The 24,866-nt window shown below is 34.6% G+C and overlaps 2 protein-coding genes and 2 long non-coding RNA genes across 4 annotated transcripts in view; 3 read left to right on the forward strand and 1 right to left on the reverse strand.

Annotated features, from left to right (window-relative positions):
* Window positions 1-1,100: 1,100 nt before the first annotated feature.
* On the forward strand, window positions 1,101-2,435 carry LOC130054261 (uncharacterized). Its single transcript, XR_008802556.1, has 2 exons — window positions 1,101-1,287; window positions 2,083-2,435. It is a non-coding gene; the product is annotated as an uncharacterized LOC130054261 (long non-coding RNA).
* Window positions 2,436-6,709: 4,274 nt separating this feature from the next.
* Window positions 6,710-8,234, forward strand: LOC125672197 (uncharacterized). Its single transcript, XR_007368876.2, has 2 exons — window positions 6,710-6,798; window positions 7,882-8,234. It is a non-coding gene; the product is annotated as an uncharacterized LOC125672197 (long non-coding RNA).
* Window positions 8,235-14,631: 6,397 nt separating this feature from the next.
* LOC125672196 (dynein axonemal light chain 4-like) lies at window positions 14,632-17,201 on the forward strand. The gene is made up of 3 exons (XM_048908358.2): window positions 14,632-14,803; window positions 15,644-15,727; window positions 16,567-17,201. The coding sequence occupies exons 1-3, from the start codon at window positions 14,735-14,737 to the stop codon at window positions 16,729-16,731; spliced, it is 318 nt and encodes a 105-aa protein (XP_048764315.1). The 5' UTR covers window positions 14,632-14,734; the 3' UTR covers window positions 16,732-17,201.
* A 4,144-nt stretch (window positions 17,202-21,345) lies between these two features.
* The window catches only part of LOC125672193 (26S proteasome non-ATPase regulatory subunit 10-like), a 7,546-nt gene continuing 4,025 nt past the window's right edge, over window positions 21,346-24,866 (reverse strand). The window contains exons 4-6 of the mRNA XM_048908354.2: window positions 24,820-24,866; window positions 22,661-22,742; window positions 21,346-22,232 (exon numbers count right to left, since the gene is read on the reverse strand). The exon at window positions 24,820-24,866 is cut by the window's right edge and continues 120 nt beyond it. Coding sequence (XP_048764311.1) covers window positions 22,164-22,232; window positions 22,661-22,742; window positions 24,820-24,866 — 198 coding nt within the window. The 3' untranslated portion in view covers window positions 21,346-22,163. The remainder of the gene's footprint in view (window positions 22,233-22,660; window positions 22,743-24,819) is intronic.

The raw sequence follows: 24,866 nt of genomic DNA on the forward strand, positions 1-24,866 counted from the left end.
GGACTATCCTAACTGTCACAGTTTAAGACAAATAAAGTACAAACGCCACGGATAGCCAAACGTGGTCCTGTGTTTTTGGTAAAATAAAGTATGTTTATTCGAATATTCCATCAGGATAGACATTGTTCTGTATAAATCCAGTCTGTTTTTCTGCGAAAATTCATGCATATAGAAAATATAAGATGCAGAACCCATAACAGTCGCGCATTTTTGGCAAAAATTACTATATCCCACAGGATCTGAAACAATATTGATGAATTGTAAACTATTATTTTAATCATTGCATATCAGTAAAGATTTTTATGTGGATAGGGGCGTGGGGGAATATGTGTATTGTTACTTTTTTGAAGTTCTGGAAATAACTGGGATTTTAAAATTCCATGTACGAAATCTTTTAAATATTTTCTAAGCTTAACAAACAACGAAATATTTAAAACGTATCAATGGGAAATTGTCCCATTGTCTTTTTAAAAGACCGATGATTATTCAAACTTTGTAAAGTATGATTAATTCAAACAATGATTAAAATAAAACCGGATCCGCGCCATCGTCGGAATCGGGTTACGTACATCGATGGGTTTTCTCTCTCTCAAAACTCCAAATGGATTAGATATATACACGATTGAAGTTGTGTAACCATCTTGTACTGAAGTAAGAAACAATCTGCACTACAAAAGTAGCTTTGAAGTTGACCTATTTAAGGATCTACGTTGTACGCTAAGATACATGTTGACCTGTTCATGTGTTGTAAACTTGGAAAATCCTGATACAGGTATATTCCTAATTTAATTCAAATTCTTACATTTCAACTTTTACATCATGTATATACAAATATTTGCAATACGTATTAAAGCATTTTCTAAATGATTCAAAAGCAGTTACAATTATGCACATCAAATATACTTATCAAATTAGTTAAATCTGTTAGGTTTTTCAATGTTTAGTCTTTTTTAAATTGTAACATATAATAGTATTATCAAATTAAACATTTATTTCGTTATCGGTCAAATTAGAAATACTTAACATCAACATCACAAGACACTGAATATGATATCATGATATGTATACTAGTTGCACTAGGAAACAGGTGTGATTCAATTTACTTGTTTATCAGAAAATCTCTTTATCGGTGACTTATTGTGGGAATTCCGTACATGGACTGTCTTTGACGTAATTTTGCTGTCGCAATTTCTTCACCTTTATCTGAAAGTGCAATACTATATAAAGCGTTGATTTCATTTAGTTATCCAGAAAAGGATAAATTCAAACGTAAGCGATACTTTCCAGGTAATACGATTGTTTTCACCAAACTTATATCGGATACAACCAAATCAAGAAATTCTCAAAAAAGCCATCTTCAGTTTTCGGAAAATAATTTCGATGAAAATAGATTTCTTCATTATATGTATTCATATTCTTGTTAGGAATATATATCTTCTGTGATTTTTTTTTCAATCGGAAGAAAACCTGTACAAGCTTTGTATTTGATTAACATTTTTCAGCTTGTGACATCAAAGCTCTCTTATTTTCAATACTAATTGCTTACGAATACAATTAGTTTATGTAGAAAGAATGAAACCTAAGAAGAATTCAAAAGTGTTTTGCATTTCTTAATTGTGTACAGACGTTTATGAAGGAGTGTACATTTCAGTGAGGTTAATGGAATTCACATGTATACCTTTCAACCAGTATCTAAAATAAAACCCAGTATTTCACTATTTGTTCTTTATTCGGTGTTTAGTCTGTTTCACCAGTGTTATACAGGACCACAATGTAAACTAGTCATTTGTACTAATTGTGCTATCCTGTCTAAATAATAGAATTTATTATTATTATTATTATCATCTAACTTTAGTTATTACAATCTCTGATTTCTTCTCTTTCTATCTCTCTTTTCTCTCTCTTGTAATGTCGTAATGCTTACTCTCTCGATACAAAGTTCTCAAACTCTCTCGTTAAAGCTTACTCTCTCATTATCACTTTTACGCTTATACTTTCTCGTTATGAAATTTACTCTATCGTTATAAGACTAAATCTCATAAAGATCATGATGAAACATTTATCATACTTCCCTTTTTGCAGTTATTTGAAATCTCACTGACACCATGATGCGTTCCACATTTATTCTCTTGTTCCTGGTCGCCTCCATGTTTACAACGGTCCTGACAGCATCGTGTCCAAGTCACTGCTACACCGCCAGTTCTACGTGCATCAACAACTGTTACAACTCCATATCAACTATCATCGGCAACATCGGGAAACGTGACGTCATGGAAGCTAAATCACGTCAAAGAAGATACAATTGTTATGATATATGTATGTCCATGTACAATGCCTGCTGTGGAACAAGTTAAATTGAATATTATTTTGTGATGACAACCGCATGATCAAAACGATTTCTGTTATACGGAATGAATAAAGAGTATTTATAAATATATACGTGTCTGTTAAATGTAGTGGAGTGAGACAAAGCCATCTTCTTAACTGCTTAGTACCACTAGCAGTCATATCCGACAATTGTTTGTAGAAGGGGGACAAATTGGCTTCTTGAATATCTGAAGCTCCTTTCAACAAGTGCTGTTTAAGCTGTTGAATGAATAAGTGTGATTTCAATTATAGTTCTAATCTTCACTCTCTTAATATCATAATTCGTGATTAAAGTACAAATGTTTACTCTGATATAATCTTCTCAATAAATGTAGCAGAAGTTTACATGAATACATTCCTTCCAGTGTAGTTATTTTTAATACTCTACTATATCCACCCCTAATGTATCCAGAATCCGTGTTTGCCCAACTCTTTATTTCGTATTCTTACAGGAGTTATGAGAGTGATCGCTATTCTTTATATTCCCATTTTCATCTAGTCTTATGAAAACATTACGTTGCAAATTTGTTCTTGGATGAAAAGTGAAGATTATGAACATTGACCAATCTCATAAACCCCATAAAGAATAGAAAATTAAAGACGGCAAACATGGACTTCTCGATACACCAGAGGTGGAATCGGGTGTCTAGGAGGTGAAGATAACGAACAGTGATCAATCTCATAACTCCTATAAGCGATACAAAATAGATAGTTGGGCAAACACGGACCCCTGGACATACCAGAGGTTGGATCAGGTGCCTAGGAGGAGTAAGCATCCGCTGTCGACCGGTGTAATTATATTTTGAAAGTAATGTGTAAATGTGTGTCATCGGTCAGTTTTAGTATTAAAGGGAAAGGCAACCCTAACCACATTGTTGCCTTTATGAATAAAGTATTACTTACTGATATCGTAAATGACAGTCTTTAACAACATAAATCCTTGCTTAACAATTAAATCATTATTAATCTATGAAAAACTTATACGGTACCAATTTTGATGCACCAGATGCGCATTTCGACAAATAATGTATCTTCAGTGATGCTCAACCGAAATGTTTGAAATCCCAAATGACAATGAAGTTTTAGAGCTATTATAGGGGAAAACGGTGTGCCAAAAAAGTGGAGTCAAATTCGTCTAAGGATAAGAGCTATGCGTGAGGGAGATAATCCTTAATTTTGAAATGAATTTCTAAATTTTATAACGGCAATCTTATATTTAAAATTACCCGCCGCTAAGAGAGCGGTCATTGAAGTTTAATTTATTACGTCACACCGTCGGTTCCGGTTTATTTCATCAGCAGCACTGTAAACATGACAAGTCACGAACAGCTAAGTTTGGAGCCGTATAGATTTGAGACCGTTCTTTCGCAAGAAGAATTTTAGAAAAGAAGGCGTTCAGTCGAGTCGCAGACCAGGCAGACGGTACACGTTTCTTCATACATGTAAATGTCTCAAACCTCAACTTGTCATTATGCAAATGATGCATGGATCCACAGTTTACATAGTATTTTCTTTTCAAATAACTTTGTTGGGTTGGAATTTCAGGGAAAAACTTTTTTTACACACACTCCTTTTGCATTAGTGTTATTAACTGCTTGACAGAAGGCATCCACCTATTTACAATGTATTCGTAAAATCTACCACATGCACATCTTTGATGATCTTAGAATCTCATCAAAACCGGAATAGACGATGTGACATCAAAATTATTGATTTTTGAGGTCTTGAATACAAGAGTTCCGCATCATGGCAGCCTCTATAGATGGCGGGAATTTCAATTTTTAACGTTTTAAAGTTAGTACTGAGGCTTATCTAGGCCTTATATCAACAGAATAGTATGACAAATCTTTATCATATAATTAATCCTATCATTTAGGTTGCCTTTCCCTTTCACCATTTTTCCAAATTGTTCTAAAAGTGATTTTGTTAGCTCACTACCACCTCGTATAACATTTACAAACAGTTAGACAATATGTACAATGTGATTAGACCTACTAAGCTATACCGGAAGGAACATTGTTAAGCCTATACTTGAGCGGACCACAAGCATGTAGTGAGAGAGAGAACATATGGATTGGAGTTACACTTTTTGAAAACGAGTTTATCAGCACAGATAATGTAGCTGTATCTGTTTTTGATGAAATAAAAATACAAAATGAATAATACATTGATAATCTAATACCATCAACGTATAACACAAAATATCATCGAATTGAAGTATAAGTGTATGACTCTATGGTAAAATGAAGGCATATAGAGGGCTAATAGTGAGTGTAACCCGATAACAGGGAATAGTTGTTCCTCCTAGGTACCTTCTCCCACCTCTGGTGTTTTCATGGGGTCAATGTTTGCTCTGTTCTTGATTTTGTATTCTTTATTCATTCTTGTATTTTTTATATTTGATGTATGAGATTGTTCTGTTTTTCAAGTTTAAACTGTTCCAGCCTCTTGAGGATTTACTATTACACACAGCAATGGGGGTAAATAGTTTGTGGAACATTAAAATAGAAATAGAAGAGAAATTAGAAAATAAATGCTTAACATGGGGAGAAGATTAAATGTCTATAAATATTCAAAATTCGTAGGCTTGTATGACGAGAGGCAGAGTGGATTCAGATTATCATTGTTTTAGAAAAATGTGTTGACATTGTGAAAAATCACAATTTCTGTGTACACAAGTATGGTTTATACAAACTTCAATTGTTGAATACACTTTATCGCTCTGAACAACACAACATATAGACAGATATACATTGTACAAATTCTTCTTTTTGAAAATTGAAGTATATATCTTAAGATATAGGGCTCACGGTGGGTGTGACCGGTCAACAGTGGATGCTTACTCCTCCTGGGCACCTGATCCCACCTCTTGTATGTCCAGGGGTCTGTGTTTACCCAACTCTCTATTTTGTATCGCTTATAGGAATTATGACATTCATCACTGATCGTTATCTTCACCTTTCATATTTAACGATATATGTACATATATAATATGTAAGAACAATTATGTAAATGTGTTTAATGATTTTCTCAATCACTTTAATGATTTCCTATACAATCTTGGCATTTTTCAAATTGTTACAACGATTTTCTAAATCTTTCGAACGATCTAAATGTAATAATTATGTTCTACTCAACTGAGAGGACTATCCTAACTGTCACAGATTAAGACAAATAAAGTACAAATGCCACGGATAGCCAAACGTGGTCCTGTATTTTTGGTAAAATAAAGTATGTTTATTCGAATATTCCATCAGGATGGACATTGTTCTGTATAAACCCAGTCTGTTTTTCTGCAAAAATTCATGCATATAGAAAATATAAGATGCAGAACCCATAACAGTCGCGCATTTTTGGCAAAAATTACTATATCCCACAGGATCTGAAACAATATTGATGAATTGTAAACTATTATTTTAATCATTGCATATCAGTAAAGATTTTTATGTGGATATGGGGCGCGGGGGGATATGTGTATTGTTACTTTTTTGAGGTTTTGGAAATAACTGGGATTTTAAAATTCCATGTACGAAATCTTTTAAATATTTTCTAAGCTTCACAAACAAAGAAATATTTAAAACGTATCAATGGGAAATTGTCCCATTGTCTTTTTAAAAGAACGATGATTATTCAAACTTTGTAAAGTATGATTAATTCAAACATTGATTAAAATAAAACTGGATCCGCGCCATCGTCGGAATCGGGTTACGTACATCGATGGGTTTTCTCTCTCTCAAAACTTCAAATGGATTAGATATATACACGATTGAAGTTGTGTAACCATATTGTACTGAAGTAAGAAAATATCTGCACTACAAAAGTAGCGTTGAAGTTGACCTATTTAAGGATCTACGTTGTACGCTAAGATACATGTTGACCTGTTCATGTGTTGTAAACTTGGAAAATCCTGATACAGGTATATTCTTAATTTAATTCAAATTCTTACATTTCAACTTTTACATCATGTATATACAAATATCTGCAATACGTATTAAAGCATTTTCTAAATGATTCAAAAGCAGTTACAATTATGCACATCAAATATACTTATCAAATTGGTTAAATGTGTTAGGTTTTTCAATGTTTAGTCTTTTTTTGAATTGTAACATATAATAGTATTATCAAATTAAACATTTATTTCGTTATTGTTCAAATAAGTAATACTTAACATCAGGTTACAAGACAATAAATATGATATAATGAAACATATACAAGTAGCACTTGGAAACAGGTGTGATTCAGTTTACTTGTTTATCAGAAAATCTCTTTATCGGTGACTAATTGTGGGAATTCCGTACATGGACTGTCTTTGACGTAATTTTGCTGTCGCAATTTCTTCACCTTTATCTGAAAGTGCAATACTATATAAAGCGTTGATTTCATTTAGTTATCCAGAAAAGGATAAATTCAAACGTAAGCGATACTTTCCAGGTAATGCGATTGTTTTCACCAAACTTATATCAGATACAACCAAATCAAGAAATTCTCAATAAAGCCATCTTCAGTTTTCGGAAAATAATTTCAATGAAAACAGATTTCTTCATTATATGTATTCTTATTCTTGTTAGGAATTTATATCTTCTGTGATTTTTTTTTCAATCGGAAGAAAACCTGTACAAGCTTTGTATTTGATTAATATTTTTTCAGCTTGTGACATCAAACCTGTCTTATTTTCAATACTAATTGCTTACGAATTCAATTAGCTTATCTAGAAAGAATGAAACCTAAGAAGAATTCAAAAGTGTTTTGCTTTTCTGATTGTGTCAAACGTTTATGAAGGAGTGTACATTTAAGTGAGATTAATGCAATTCACATGTATAGTCAGTTTTTAAATCGAGGTTGATGGTACAGGGATTTCAACAGCCTCGATTGAAGTCAGCATTTCGCAAATTCAATGGTCGTTATAACGATCTAGTTCGTCAATACAACCTCGCATTGGGTCAAATGCTGTCTGACGTGCTTCATACCGATTGTTAAGCCGTTCTTGGCACACTGATTTTGACTGCGGATAACTCAGTTTACCTGATCAGGATATAGGGCTCACGGTGGGTGTGACCGGTCAATAGGGGATGCTTACTCCTCCTAGGCACCTGATCCCACCTCTGGTGTGTCCAGGGGTCCGTGTTTGCCCAACTATCTATTTTGTATTGCTTATAGGAGTTATGAGATTGATCACTTGTTTGTCATCGTCACCTTGCATATACACCTTTCCACTAGTATCTAAAATCAAACCCAGTATTTGTTCTTTATCCGGTGTTTAGTCTGTATCACCAGTGTTATACATCTATCTTTAGTTATTACAATCTCTTATTTTTTCTCTGTATCTATCTCTCTTTCTCTCTCTTGCAATGTAATGCTTACTCTCTCGATACAAAGTTCTCTCACTCTCTCATTAAAGCTCACTCTCTCATTATCACATTTACGCTTACTTTCTCTTTATGAAGTTTACTCTATCGTTATAAGGCTTTTCATAAAGATCATGATGAAACAGTTTTCTTACTTCCCTTTTTGTAGTTATTTGAAATCTAACTGACACCATGATGCGTTCCACATTGATTCTTTTGTTCCTGGTCGCCTTCATGTTTTCAACGGTCCTGACAGCATCGTGTCCAAGTCACTGCTACACCGCCAGTTCTACGTGCATTAACAACTGTTATAACACTTTATCAAGTATCATCAACAACATTGGGAAACGTGACGTCATGAAAGCTAAATCACGTCAGAGAAGATACAATTGTTCCAATATGTGTATGTCCATTTACAATGCCTGCTGTGGAACAAGTTAAATTGAATATTATTTTGTGATGACAACCGCATGATCAAAACGATTTCTGTTATACGGAATGAATAAAGAGTATTTATAAATATGCACGTATCTGTTAAATGTAGTGGAGTGAGACAATGCCATCTTCTTAACTGCTTAGTACCACTAGCAGTCATATCCGATAAGTATTTGTATAAGGGGGACAAATTGGCTTCTTGAATATCCGAAGCTCCTTTCAACAAGTGCTGTTTAAGCTGTTGAATGAATAAGTGTGATGTCAATTATAGATCTAATCTTCACTCCCTTAATATCATAATTCGTGCTGAAAGTACAAATGTTTACTCTGATATAATCTTCTCAATAAATGTAGCAGAAGTTTACATGAATACATTCCTTCCAGTGTAGTTATTTTTAGTAGTCTACTATATCCACCTCTAATGTATCCAGGGTCCGTGTTTCGCAACTCTTTATTTCGTATTCTTACAGGAGTTATGAGAGTGATCGCTATTCTTTATATTCCCATTTTCATCTGGTCTTATGAAAACATAACGTTGCAAATTCGTTCTTGGATGAAAAGTGAAGATTATGAACATTGACCAATCTCATAAACCCAATAAAGAAGATTAAGTAGGGCAAACATGGACCCCTGGATAAACTAGAGGTGGAGTCAGGTGTCTAGGAGGTGCAAGCATCCGCTGTTGACCAATTACACCCATCGTGAGCCCTCTATCTTCATCATGTAAACGGAGAAATCTGTCGTCAAAATCAGATTGTACAGAACAATCTAACATTTGGTATGAAACACATTCCACAGCATTCAAGCTGACGAACAGGTTGAATGTGCAAATAAAATCATTATACCGACCATAACATTTGCGAAATGCTCATTTCAAACGAGACTGTTTAAACGGATGTTTATTTGTCAGTAACTTGCCTCGATTTAATAACTCATCATAAGCAGAACATTCTTTCGTGTATAAAATCAATGATAGGGCATAGACACCCTATGCAGGTGATAATATATGGGAAGTCGACGATGGAGAAACTGAAGTCACTCTGTTCAAGCCATAAAGTTGAGTTACCAGTTTGAAGTGTGCAATAGAATGTCCAAATATGAAGCAGATATCGAAGACTCTGTGTTGTCTTTTATTTCGACTTCACTGGTATATATTGCATCGACATTAAATGAAAATGAGTATTGTTAATAGATAAAAAGCAGTCAATATATCTTGATGTTGGGTTCAATACCACACCAAGATATTTTTCTCATATAAAAGTTTTTTGAGGAAAAATTGTTAATAAGAATGTCAAACACATAGGCTAATAAAGGAACATAATTTGTGACCATGGGAATTCCAACAGACTGCTGGAAGACCTGATCACCAAATGCTACGTAGAAATTTTCGCTTATTTCTTGATATCAACTTCAAAGTACATGTAAGTGTGAGTGCCTAGAATCAGAGTGGTGTTTAACAAAGTTATTTTTGGATGACTGATCACAAGATTGGAATATTCCATTTTTATTGAAGCAGCTGTCAGTTAAGTCAAAACGTCTAGTCTTTAATGAAAGGTGAAGATAACGGACAGTGATCAATCTCAAAACTCCTATAAGCAATACAAAATAGATAGTTGAGCAAACATGTTGACAGGGGATGCTTACTCCTCCTAGGCACCTAATCCCACCTCTGGTGTGTTCAGGAGCCCGTGTTTGCCCAAAGATCTATTTTGTATTGTTTATAGAAGTTTCGAGATTGATCACTGTTTGAAATATTTATCTTTCATGCAATAAGATATGTTCAAACCAACAACTGTATCCACCTTTTCGCAAGATGACCAGTATACATGTGCGGAGTTAAGAGGTGGGTCTACATGAGAGAAAGGTTCTCGAATTGGACTTAATACAACAAAGAAGCAAGCAGTGTATGTAATGAATTTTGCTATTTAAGGGTGAGATCTGAGTACGTCATCGCGCAGAGAATGAGATACGTATATAATGTGAGCTCGACATCCAACGCGTTTAGGAAGTATACCAAGTCAAAGCTAACAGTGAAAGCGGTGTAGGTGATCTCAAAGATAGTGAGGGTATGACACATAATGGAGATGACGCCAAAGCAGGACTTCTAAATGACTTGTTTTGTAGTCTATTCACGAACAAGGACACATCAAATGTGCCAGTAATGGAGTAGATTATCCTCAGTGGTTTTGTAATGGACTGTGCAACCTCATTAAGGATGGAAACCGGGCCCAGACGATCTACTGATCTTGAAGCTCTGGAGCTGCTAAAGAACTTCTGTTATGGATATGTCTGCGAATATATTCCCATCTGAATTGTCCTCCAAGTCAGTTGAGTGCGGTGAGTACCCAGCACAATAGAAACAAGGACAAGTCACCCCTATCTAAAGGAAGGAGATAGAAGCACACCGAGCCACCAGTTGCTCTATATAAAATCCTAGAGCCCATCATCAGGAAGGCAGTGATGGGGCATATGAGAGATAACAACTTGTTCTGTTACGAGAAACATGGATTTTGTGCCACGCCGGTCATGCATGACCCAGCTCCTAGTGTGTCTAGATGAGTGGACTGAATGTTCGGACAGTGGAGAGCCCCTCGACGCAATATACTTAAGTATTTCAAGGTGTTCGATGTTGTGCCTCATCAGCGTCTCTTCAGCAAACTTGACAGCAACAGTAACAAAGACAACGTAGGAAGTTGGATAAGGGGCTTTTTAATAGACATATCACAGAGGGTCTCGTTAAATGGGCATACATCAAACTGGTTCAGCGTCACGAACGACATTCCCCAGGGTATATTGTGTTAGGTCCTCTTTGTGATCTTCATCAACTATTTACCAGATGTTGTAAGCAGTGTCACACGCATCTTCGCTGATGATACAAAGGTTTGCGGAAGAACATTGGGTGGTCGAAGCAAATAACATAAATTACTTTAATAGTAAGATGGACACATTTTGGAAAAACAGACACTATATCACTCGCCCCATGCATGTGACTAATATGTTTTCTAGACATGAGTGGGAGCCACAGGCTTAGCCTCTTTCCTGAAGAGGTATCAAGCTAAATAACTTATATATCATTTTCTAAATGTCTGCTTACCTACCTATGTTAATCTTGCGGGAAAATAAAGAGTCAAAATCAATGGGTTGACTGACTGTCACTGCAATATATATGAAAAGGGTGGCAAGGCTATCCAGATGTACAGAAGCAAGATCGTCAAACCGATTTGCAAGTGAGTTCAAAATTAGCCTCCGGTCGATAATAATTCCGATATGTTTTTTGAAAAATCACGAATATACAATATTGAAATTAACTATAAACAAGAGGCCCATGGGCCACATCGCTCACCTGAGTCACCTTGGCCCATATCTGAAGACTTTCCATATATATTTGCATGTAAAACCTTAGTCCCTATTATGGCCCAAACTACCCTTTGCAAACTTGAATCTACACTATGTCAGAAAGCTTTCATGTAAATGTCAACTTCTTTGGCCCAATGGTTCTTGAGAAGAAGATTTTAAAGCTTTTTCCTATATTTGTATGTAAAACTTTGACCCCCCCCCCTACTTGTGGCCCCATCCTGACCCCCGGGGGCCATGATTTTAACAAACTTGAATCTGCACTATGTCAGAAAGTTTTCTTGTAAATATCAGCTTTTCTGACTCAGTGGTTATTGAGAAAAAGATTTTAACTATATATTTGTATGTAAAACTTTGATCCCCTATTGTGGCCCCATCCTACCCCCGGGGGCCATGATTTGAACAAACTTGAATCTTCACTATGTCAGAAAGTTTTCATGTAAAAATCAGCTTTTCTGGCTCAGTGGTTCTTGAGAAGAAGATTTTTCCTATAAATTTGTATGTAAAACTTTGATCCCCTATTGTGGCCCCATCCAACCCCAGGGGCCCATGATTTGAACAAACATGAATCTGCATTATGTCAGGAAGCTTTCATGTAAATCTCAGCTTTTCTGGCTCAGTGGTTCTTGAGAAGAAGATTTTTAAAGATTTTTCCTGTATATTTGTATGTAAAACTTTGATCCCCTATTGTGGCCCCATCCAACCCCCGGGGCCCATGATTTGAACAAACTTGAATTTGCACTATGTCAGGAAGCTTTCATGTAAATCTCAACTTTTCTGGCTTAGTGGTTCTTGAGAAGAAGATTTTTAAATTTTTTCCCTATATATTTGTGTGCAAAATTTTGATCCCCCTTTGTGGCCCCATCCTATCCCCGGGGGCCATGATTTGAACAAACTTGAATCTGCACTATGTCAGAAAGTTTTCATGTAAAAATCAGCTTTTCTGGCTCAGTGGTTCTTGAGAAGAAGATTTTTAAAGATTTTTCCTATATATTTGTATGTAAAACTTTGATCCCCTATTGTGGTCCCATCCTACCCCCGGGGGCCATGATTTGAACAAACTTGAACCTGCATTATGTCAGGAAGCTTTCATGTAAATCTCAGCTTTTCTGGCTTAGTGGTTCTTGAGAAGAAGATTTTTAAATTTTTTCCCTATATATTTGTGTGTAAAACTTTGATCCCCCCTTGTGGCCCCATCTTATCCCCGGGGGCCATGATTTGAACAAACTTGAATCTGCACTATGTCAGAAAGTTTTCATGTAAAAATCAGCTTTTCTGGCTCAGTGGTTCTTGAGAAGAAGATTTTTAAAGATTTTTCCTATATATTTGTATGTAAAACTTTGATCCCCTATTGTGGCCCCATCCAACCCCAGGGGCCCATGATTTGGATAAACTTGAATCTACATTATGTCAGGAAGCTTTCATGTAAATCTCAGCTTTTCTGGCTCAGTGGTTCTTGAGAAGAAGATTTTTAAAGTTTTCCCCTATATATTTGTATGTAAAACTTTGATCCCCCCTTGTGGCCCCATCTTATCCCCGGGGGCCATGATTTGAACAAACTTGAATCTTCACTATGTCAGAAAGTTTTCATGTAAAAATCAGCTTTTCTGGCTCAGTGGTTCTTGAGAAGAAGATTTTTAAAGATTTTTCCTATATATTTGTATGTAAAACTTTGATCCCCTATTGTGGCCCCATCCAACCCCAGGGGCCCATGATTTGGATAAACTTGAATCTACATTATGTCAGGAAGCTTTCATGTAAATCTCAGCTTTTCTGGCTCAGTGGTTCTTGAGAAGAAGATTTTTAAAGTTTTTCCCTATATATTTGTATGTAAAACTTTGATACCCCCTTGGGGCCCCATCCTACCACCGGGGGCCATGATTTGAACAAACTTGAATCTGCAATATGTCAGGAAGCTTTCAGGTAAATTTCAGCTCTTCTGGCCCAGTGGTTCTTGAGAAGAAGAATTTTAAATGACCCCACCCTATTTTTGCATTTTTGTGATTATCTCCCCTTTGAAAGGGACATGGCCCTTCATTTGAACAAACTTGAAAGCCCTTCACCCAAGGATGCTTTTGGCCATGTTTGGTTGAAATTGGCCCAGTGGTTCTGGAGAAGAAGTCAAAAATGTGAAAAGTTTAACAGACAGACGGACAGACAGACGGACAGACGACGGACAAAAAGTGATCAGAAAAGCTCACTTGAACCTTCGGTTCAGGTGAGCTAAAAACTATTGATTTTTTTAAATTGAATTTTTTTAAAGGAAGTTATTTGAGCAACTTAGATTAGATAGAATAAAACTTTATAAATTTATGATGCTATATGTATAAAGATTGTTATATTGTCAAATACACAATTTAGTAAATTGCATGCAAACGGCTGTCGATCATTATATGTATTTTGTCCTCTACCTTTAAACTTTGGCTAGCTGCAGAACTGTAGCTCTCTGAAAAAATATTTTGACATAACAAACGAAATCATTTGAAGCTGGGAGTTTTCAGGTTGTATTGGGCTTTAATGAATATTTGAAGGTATGTTTAGACACAAGTATATAGTAGGAAAATATGTTAAGAATTTTTTGATATTTTTATGAGACAGTAACTCAAGAATACAACGATATAAGGCCTCAACCGTGCGCAGCTTTTTGTGCGCCGTAAATCGAAGGTTTTTATAAGGGGTGGCTCTTTAGCTCTCTCTTACGTCAAAATATTTTTTCAGAGAGCTACAATTCTGCAGCTAAACTTTGGCCTGACTTTTATATAAGGATTATGTAGCTAGACACTTTTTCCCCCTTACTGTCCTGTCCTCCTTTCTTTTTCCTTTATTTGTGAGTGCTTGTTGTATGAATACTGTTAATTAACTTTACATACCTATGAAATACCCCACTGGTTAGGTTGCAATATAGGGATTTGAATAGGCCTAAATGCCAATAAACATTTACTCACACACCAAAAAATCATTTTCTTCCACTGAAAATGATTGATTTAGTGTGTTTCAATTAATCAACTTTCCTAAATTTTAGTACTTAAATGATTTATACTTAAATGATTTAAAGCAATTTGCTTACTTACCTCCAAAAGGTATTCGGGATCATACATTCCACATCATAGATTTTTAAATTATACATACCGGATATAGTTTTTAAAATCTGCGCATGCGGTCAGGTACTTGGTAACCGATTGTCTGAGAAGCTGGAAATATTTTGCAGATAGATTATTTAAGTAAGTAAGAAAATGGCTGAACAAGAAGAACAAAAGAAGGAACCAGAATCAAAGAGAGTTCACACATACCCGTTAATACGAGTAAGTACTGCATTGCGAAGAAATTTCCATTGTTGTCTTATCTGTTTGTAACAAACAAGCTCAAGTTCTGGAGATAAGATGCCTGTTGGTTTATTTTAACTTGTGATCAAGTTATACATTACTATAGATAAAATAAACATATAATAGTATTTACACTAGGTCTGGCAAGTGTCAATTTTGTGTTGTTATGGGGTTTTTTAAACGTTCATCCTTTTGGAGGAATTTCGGATGAAAACAATATCTCAGTTTTAATGGATTGGTTATTACAAATCTTTATTTGCTCACTACGTTAGTTCATATGAAATGTATTTGACCTAAATAATAAACTTTAATTTTGTTCAATGAAACTCATTTTATGTTGTAAATACAGTGTTAGAAATTGGTTTAAAACTTGTTATTGACCATGGGTCTTTGCCAAAATAAGATGACATAGACCTCATCGAATTAGCATAGACCGCAAAATTAAACAACAAACAAACGAATAACGCCAATTTAAAACATTTTCATTTACTTCTATGTACTTAGAAAGCATATTTTCTTTCCATTTTTATAACATATCCTCCTTTCCTCATGATGTTTATCAGACGCCGACTGACAATGTAGGGTCCTTTGGGATAATTTTATTGCTTTAAATCCAGAAAATCAGCATAGACCATTTGGTCTAATGTAATTTGTCATAGACTCGGTCTATAGTTAATTTCGAACACTGTAAATAATAGCATGTGTGTACATTAGATCTACTATCTGATGTGTTGTGAAAGCATTCACTGTATTACTAATGCAACTACTAGCTTTACTTATAAAGATATTTAATATTGGAAAATGTTTTTATTTTTTTAGCACTCTGATATGAATGATGAAATGAAAACAGAGGCTATGGAGTTGTGTGTAACAGCATGTGAAAAATTTTCCTCTAACAATGAGGTAAGTTCCCTTGTAAAAAAAAAATTGTCAACAAAACCAGTTGTGCCATTGAACATAGAATGTGTCCGTATTAATGAAAAGTTACAATTTAAAATATATTACATCAAAATAACAGATTAATACGGAAGTTCCGAGTTCCTCAAGAGTTATTTCCCTTTGTCGAACTCTTCCGTAAATTATGACGTAATATATGATGACAGTAGGTACAGTTGCTAATTACTATCGTTGTATTATTTCTTAAAAGATGATATCCAGAGTTTCTGAGACCATCCTATCTCAGGGAAAAGGCAACTTTAGTGAGTTTATGAGTATTGGATAACAAAATGGCTCAAACAAATATTGTTAATTGCCATCTTTCTTTGATAAAAGCATCACTCATGTAGAAGAGGAAACTAATAATGATTCAATCATAGCCAATTTGATGATCTTATTCAAACAGATTATGCTTGATATGGCCAGAATATGCATACCAGTGATTGATATAAACAAAAGTTACGCTTTTATTACATTAATCGTACGTAATCGTTATGTACAATGCCAGTCTACGATATAATGTATACATTGTGTACCCACCATACGTCATAAAATGCGAAAGAGTTCGACAAAGGAAAATAACTTTTGGGTAACTCGGAACTTGCGTATTGATCCAACTTGAATTCTCCTAAAATGAAATATTCAGTGTTTTGATGCTACAAAATCATGATTTTTTTTAATTTTTAGACATGAAAGTAAATGCAAAACATTATTGTAATGATGTTCCCTAGCCTGATTCTCAAATTTTCTAAACTCCACTTGTATTCAGTTCTGCATGAATTAATACTGTCTTTCAATAACTTCAGAATGCAGCACGAATGATAAAGGAAACAATGGATAAAAAGTTTGGTGCCTCTTGGCATGCAGTTGTAGGAGAGGGATACGGATTTGAAATCACACATGAAGTAAAAAACTTGTTATACATGTTTTTTGGAGGAAATATGGCCATTATTGTTTGGAAGTGTTCTTGAGAAGCAGATGCCTTACTGTATATAGTCATTTTCATTTTGCCTTTCCAAATAACTGAATGAGTTACATTCCTTCCAACATTACCAAAATGTACAGTGACGTAGTACATCGTCTGTGATACACAAATTTATCTGACATTTACAGAGACAATGCTGCACATTCAGCTACCTTAATGCCTTCTTTAATTTTATTATTTTTATCCAATTTTGTTGCCTTGAAACTAATTATTTTCTACATTGGACACTTTCACAATTTTAAATATTTTGTATATTGTTATAGTGGAGAATAATCTCTGTGAACAATTGGTAGATATTAAGTCTCCTTCGTAAATGCCTTTATTATTCTTTAATTCTATGGGAGATATAAATAACAAATGCAAGTCTGCTTGTCCAAAGAATGTATAAATCTACATGTAACTTGTCTGTATAAAATAAATATATATGTATTGAAAATAAAACAAATTGCCTTGAAAGTTTTGTACACTTGATGGCTTTATTTTGTATGGAATTAGACTGATCTCTGAAGTTTGTTGACTTATTTTACTTACATATAACAAAGTTTTCCTTGTCAATAAAAAAATGGGACTTCACTTATAATTGACAGCAGAAAACGGTACTCTGACAAAAATGAAAATGAAATGATTTGTGTCCTCTCTTGTGGATAAAAATTCACCTTTGTTAGCAAAGAAATGTTAATTTACTGTAAAATCATTTAAGTTATGTTAGGCCAATTCAACTTAATTAGTAGATTATCATCCTGGGTTACAAAAAATATGGGGCGGATGGGAGGATTTTATTTTTTGATTTATATTTCCTTGAGAAAAAAAAATTAATGACAAAAGGCATCACACAAAGTGTTATTCAAGTTAACATTCAAAGAACCCTTGGTAGATGATATAAAACCAATATTCTGTGACATTAATCATTTACTCGTGTCATTGGGAAGCAAGTTTATTTGAAATCGTAATTTTTACGAAAATAAAAAAAATCGGAGTGGGCCCTGTTTTGAGGGGCGAGCAGGGATGATAATCTCTCAATTAATTTTAGTTGGCCTTAGATTGATGCAGTATTTTTCATTCACAAGAATTGATACCAAAATAAAACAGTTTCCCCTCGCAAACATCAAACATTTTAAGAATCTCTGTATAATGAAGATTTTGTGATGTATATTTACATTGTATGATATCTCATAGGTTTAAGTATTATGTGAAAAGGTTAGTAACAATAAATCAATAGTTGTATAATTTTTTTCATGGAAGACTAACATTGAAAAATATCAATATCCAAACTTGTCGATTTTTCCCAAATCAATAGGGCATACAATAGCTTTTAAGACTGGTTTTAAAAAATACTGATTGATGACTAATGTTTTAGAAAAATTATTCATACAAAGTTACTCTGGCTTTTACTGAGTAACAAGCCCACACTAATGGGAACTAATTCTATGTTAATACTAAATTGTAACATGCATCTGTTTCCAAATAATAACCAGTGCATATAGAACTAAACAAGAGGCCCATAGATCACTCACCTGATTCACCTTGGCCCTGCTGTTGTGGTTTTTAAAAGAGGTGTTTTTAAATCTATTCCCATGAAAAATTTCAAGGGACCCAACATAAGTGAACATGAACTCGCACACCAAGGGGATGCCTCAACACCAAAATGACTTGCATAACCTTGTAGTTCTAGGAAAAGGTCAGGGTCACATAGATCATGGTACAAAATTAAAGGTTTTGCAAAAAGATCTCTATATACAAAATATAAAAGTGCTACCTTAAATAGTTCCGAGATATTTGACAAGATTGCATTTTATTAAAAGTAGGTCAAAGTCCATGGTTAGATCAAGAGTACCGCAAACGGTATAATATATGCCCGTCGGACAGTGAAACTTAATCTGGAAGCATATTATGCACTCTGAATTGATACAACACATATTCTGAATAGAAAATTTAAGCCTTAAAGTGGATGGGTCATGGTGCACCAATCCATCTGACATGAACTGATGATATATTTTTCTGAGAAGGAGCTTGTGACAAAATGTCGGTGCAATATATCTATCTACATGTATCATGATAAAAAGTCCAGGAAACCATTTGATCTACTTTTAGCCCTAAAGTAGGTCATGGTGCACCATTTAAGTTGAAATGTGAACTGATTATGTATTTCTCTGAGAGGGAGGTTGTGACAAAATTTCAGAGCAATACCTGTAACTATACCAAAAACAAATCTGGAAAACTGTTTGACCTACTTCTACCCCTAAAGTAAGTCATAGTGCACCAATCCAACTGAAATGCTAACTGCACTTGTATTCCTCCAAGAGAAAGTCTTTGACTAAATATCAGGACATTATCTGTATCTAATATTTAAAAAAAAAGCCCGAAAAACTGACCTATTTTTAGTCCGAAAGTAGGTCAAGGATGGACCAATCCATTGAAATGTAAACTGATCTTGTATTCCTTCAAGAGGAAGCCTATGACTAAATAGGGCAATATCTGTATCCATAATGAAAAAAAGCCTGGAAAACTGTTTGACCAAGTTTTAGTCCAAAAGTAGGTCAAGGATGGACCAATCCAGCTGAAATGCAAACTGAACTTGTATTTCTCCAAGAGAAGGCCTGTGACTAAATTTCATTTCAGTGCAATATCTGTAACAATAATGATAAAAAGCCTGGAAAACTGTTTTACCTATTTTAAGCCTTAAAGTAGGTCAAGGATGGACCAATCCAGCTGAAATGCAAACTGAACTTGTATATCTCCAAGAAGAAGTCAGTGACTAAATTTCAGTGCAATATCTGTATCAATAATGAAAAAAGCCTGGAAAACTTTTTGATCTATTTTTAGTGCAAAAGCAGGTCAAGGATGAGCCAATCCAGCTTAAGTGCAAACTGAGCTTGTACTCCTGAAAAGGAAACCTGTGACTAAATTTCAGGGTAATATATTGTCTTCCAATAATGAAAAAATGCCCGTAAAACTGTTTGACCTACTTTTAGTCCTAATGTAGGTCACGGATGGATGGGCCAGTCCAGCTGAAATGCAAATTGAACTTGTATTCCTCGGAGAAGAAGCTTATGTGTAAATTTCAAGGCAATATCTATATCTGTATCGAAAAAAAGTCCAGAAAACTGTTTGACCTACTTTATAACCCCAAAGTATGTCAAGGAAGAACCAATCCAGCAGATTTACACTTCTTGAGGGAGAAATTGTGACCAAATCTCAAAGTCGTACATGCATCTGATACCGAAAAAGGTTGGCAAACATGACCTCAGACAAACGCACGGGCAGCGCCATAACATAATATGTCCCATCTAATGACAGGCATATAAAAAGGTTTTGTCACACAAGTCCTTTCACTCCCTATCTAAATGTTAAGAGTAAGGTTAAAGTTTTGAAATTTGGGTAAGGCCTTACCTCAAGGATTCTCTATGTAAATTATGAAAGCCCCCAAGTTCAGGAGATATTGATTGTTAAAGTGGGTCAAACTCCAAGGTCAAAAGGTTAAGAACTTTGGTACCAATGAAAAGATCATAAGGAATGTGCATATGAAATCCCTATCACTTACCAGTCTGATCAACCTCACACTTAGCTAAATAATACAATCACTGTGTTGCGATTGGCTGAATAAGGATGTGACTCTAATTAGCATTATGCTAATAGTAGGTCATTCAAATGACCTCGCATAGAGTTTCTTCGAACCTCCCACACAGCGGTTGTCTGTATATTAAGCAAAGTGAGAGGTTTTATTTTAATCAGACTGATCACTTATACCACTCAGAAGTTATGAGCAAGCTAGCTAAGTTAAAATTTCTGACAGACAGGACAAAATATACTGTATGTCCTCGAGAATGGTTGCAAGATAAAAAAAAAAAACTTCTGGCCCAGTGATTCTTGAGAATTTATCTTATATACAGTAAAAAACTGCAACAGCAAACCTCCAGGGCCAGCAAAAACAGTTCATTATTACTTACCTTCATTATATCCAATAAAAGTTTTGCTATTCTTCTCCTACCCCCAGGGACCATGATTTCAACAAACTTTAATCTATTCTATGTCGGGATGCTTTCATGTATATTTCTATTTTTCTGGACCAGTTGTTTTCAAGATTTCTTCCTACATATCAGCATAAAAAACTGATCTCCTATGGTTGCCCCACCCTACCCTGGGGACCATGATTTGAACAAACTTGAATCTACTCATATTTGAAAGCTTTTATGTAAATTTCCACTTTTCTAGCCCAGTGGTTCTCGAGAAGAATTTAAATGACTCCATCGTATTTTTGCTTATACATGTACTGGATTATCTCCCCTTTAAAGGGAGCATGGTTCTTCATTTGAACAAATTTGATTAACATTGGCTCTGGAGAAGATGGAAATGTGAAAAGTTTATGACAAACAGATTTTGATCAGAAAAGTTGACTTGATCCTTCAGCTCAGGAGAGCTAAAAAGCATTAACATAGATCAAGGTTATTGGAATGCACTTGGGTTTTGCGCCAATGCAGACTTTCTCAATCCTCCTCCGCTTTACCGCACAAAGACCATGGGCAGATATATTTCCTGATATTCAGTCAATAACCTATAATCATGATATACATAACAATAATAAGAAAACAATGACAATTCATTAATTAAATGCATAACTTTATTTTTACTTGCATAATATAAACAATACAAAATGTGCATGTCTGAAAGCTAGTGATATTTGATCTCTCTATCAAGAAACTGAATTCTGTACACTGTCATGACCTATATTTTTTAGTTAGGAGTTCAGAGCTCTAAATGTACATGTATAGGCTTTTTGTCTCTAATTATCAAGAGCACACAGAACAATTCCTCATAACTTGGGACCCATTGAGATGATACATTTTATATCAGAGTCAAAACACACACATGTAGCTTACAACACCGAAGGAATAACAGGCACTAATAAATGTAGAGATTATAGATCAGCTGTATCTTTCCACTCCCATTTATTAGTGAAGATAGCCATGTTTTCTACTCATTTTCATTAGTGATGGTAGCCATGTTTTCTACTCATTTTCATTAGTGATGGTAGCCATGTTTTCTACTCATTTTCATTAGTGAAGATGACCATATCTACTCAAATTCAATAGTGAAGATGGCCATGCCCTTGAACACTAGTAGGTGTTGCAATTCAGTGCTGACTAGGATAAATACTTTCATGTACACAGAAATGTGATACGCTATAAAAAATTCAAATCACTGTGGTATTTTAACTACATGTACTCAGACAAAATTATCATTATGCAGGCAACACAATACTCATGCACAAATATAAATTCATTGCCAAGTTTTGTATCAGGAAATTATCTGGAGTTATGAAAATTGTTGCTGTCTTTGTCTGACAGTGTAAGATCAAAGATCAGTCCCCTGAATGGCAGGCTTTCTCTAAACAAATGTTTCACAGTATTCCAAATGGCATCAAGAAACAGCATTCTGTAAGGATCTCTTTAAACTAGGTGGTGCCAAATCAATTGGAGATTTTTCATCCTACAATAAAGTAAATATCAAATATAATCTATAAGCCCTGCTTGTACTTTAATACTGTTTATATCCAATGAAATTTGTTCTATTACATACAACAATGCTTGAATTGTATACTAGCATCTATTGTAACATGTTTTATATTATATATATACATGTACACATACACGTATAAAATGTATACATACACACACATATATATATGCATTTCAAGCAAAGAGCATAGATCATAAAGGCCAGATAAAACCACAATGACACTACAGATTGGAACATTTAAAAACTAGGCTAACCCTTTTACAAATAAGCATGCCAGTGTTTGTAAACTTTATAGCTGATCCCATCCATTATTAATGCAGTAAATTAGGATACGAAGTATTTTTTATATATAAGACAAAAATGTCCTGCTTTTTTTAATTCAGACATAGGTACCCTACCTTATTTAAAAGTTCCACTTTAGCTCCATGTCGTATAAGAAGTTTGGCTACCTCAGTTCTCTCCTCCTCACAAGCCAAATGTCTAAATAAAAAGGAAATGTGTTGTAATTCACATCACCTACACTACTCTGTATACAAGTTCAGCAGATTGTCATTTTCATAAAACAAAACTAAAACCAAGAAGCCCATGGGCCACATCGCTCACCTGAGTCACTTTGGCCCATATCTAAAGATTTTCCCCATTATATTCCATTTGCATGTAAAACTTTGATCCTTAGTGTAGCTCCATCCTACCCCCTGGGGCCATGATTTTAACAAACTTGAATCTGCACTATGTTGGGAAGCTTCCATGTAAATTTGAACTTTTCTAGCCCAGTGGTTCTTGCAAAGATTTTTTAATGACCCCACTCTATTTTTACATTTTTGTGATCATCTCCCCTTTGAATGGGACATGGCCCTTCATTTGAACAAACTTGAATCCCCTTTACCAAAGGATAATTTGTACCAAGTTTGATTGAAATTGGCCTGCTGCTTTTGGAGAAGATTTTTCCAATTTGTCAGTGTATTTTTGATATTTCACTATTATCTCCCCTTGGACAAGGATGTTGCCCCTCTTTTGCACTAACTTGAATCCCCTTCACCCAAGGATGATTTGTGCCAAGTTTGATGAAATTTACCAAGTGGTTCTGGAGGAGAAGATGAAAATGTGAAAAGTTTACAACGACAGACAACAGAAAATTTTGATCAGAAAAGCTCACTTGAGCCAAGCTAAAAACACAATGTAAGTGACGAAATTATTGAGGGGGGTTGGGGGTTCTCTAATAATATTCATTGTTAACCTAAAATGGAGACAGTTTATGTGAATGTTATTCATGACACATCAAACACTCAAATGTCTTTTCCAAAAAATGGACATCATCACAAAATTCTAAATATTCCAAGAGTAAGTATGGCCCACTTTAATTGGCAAACCCGAGAATGAATTGATCGTATCAAGTCACCCTAAAACATAAAAAAATATGACTCATTACGTAATCAAGTAGTTTATGTCACAGTAATGGCGGTGAACAGTGTAGGCTGTCTTATTTATTTATTTCAAGTCTTGATGCATTGTTGAAGAAAAAGAGGCTTTAAGGGAATAGTTGAAAAGTTATTTCAAATTTGTGTCCCCTTTAAAGGGGCATGGACACGACTTAAGCTGAAAATTTTCAAAGTTTTTCTTTTTTCATGTTTAGAATGCTTAACTAAGGTATTTCTGATGGTCAGCAAAAATTTGAATGTCAGTTGTCAAGGTATATGGGATACAGAGCTCACAATTCTTTGATATGTAAACAAGGCTCATGTCATGTTTTTGTTTACGTATGTTAGATATACTAGTAAGTTTGTTTAGAGTAGATTTTTCAATAGTTAATTCTTAACATAATTAAACAGTTTCTAGTGTTCAGCACAAATCATTTTGTTTTACACCTGCTATTTTCTATTATTAAGCAATCCATATGTATCGGTAAACAAAAACATGACATGAGCCTTGTTTACATAACAAAGAATTGTGAGTGCTGTATCTCACTTGTAACTCGAAAATTTACCATTAGAAATACTTTAGTTAAGCATTGTAAACAATATAAATGGAAAAAAATTCAGCTCAATCGTGTCCATGCCCCTTTAACATAAGATAACTTAGCAATTCCTGGTGCCACCATTTCTGATTACATGTGTTACAACTCATGTTATATGTAGTAAAGACTTGTATAAATTTGTTCACTTGCAATTTCATTTGCACTTGTGTATGATGTGCATTTGAAATGACCCAATTTTAACTCTGGTTTTCCAATCGAAGTAGGCCTATATGAACAAAAGGAACAACTCTGCTACTCAAATATCAAGCTCCCATATTAACATGCTTTTTTCTCAAATCACCAAAAATGGCCTCACAAGAGTTTGTTTTTACAGTAGTCAGTCTTTCATCCCTGCAACATCTCTACTTGATATGTCTACTTTAAACATTCTTTATAAATTCAATAAGTTAAAACATGTAATTGAAAGTGTATTTCTAAATATTCTTAAACTTAGTGTTCTTAATCTTTCAAATTTGAAACCCATTTCAAATTCACAACATCTTGAGTTACGTTGAATTATAACACAAAGTATTAGACAATTACAGAGGTGTATTTCCCTCCGTGTCTCTGTAATTCACATCCACTATGTA

Source organism: Ostrea edulis, chromosome 4 (genome assembly GCF_947568905.1).
Source record: "Ostrea edulis chromosome 4, xbOstEdul1.1, whole genome shotgun sequence".
Classification (NCBI taxonomy): domain Eukaryota; kingdom Metazoa; phylum Mollusca; class Bivalvia; order Ostreida; family Ostreidae; genus Ostrea; species Ostrea edulis.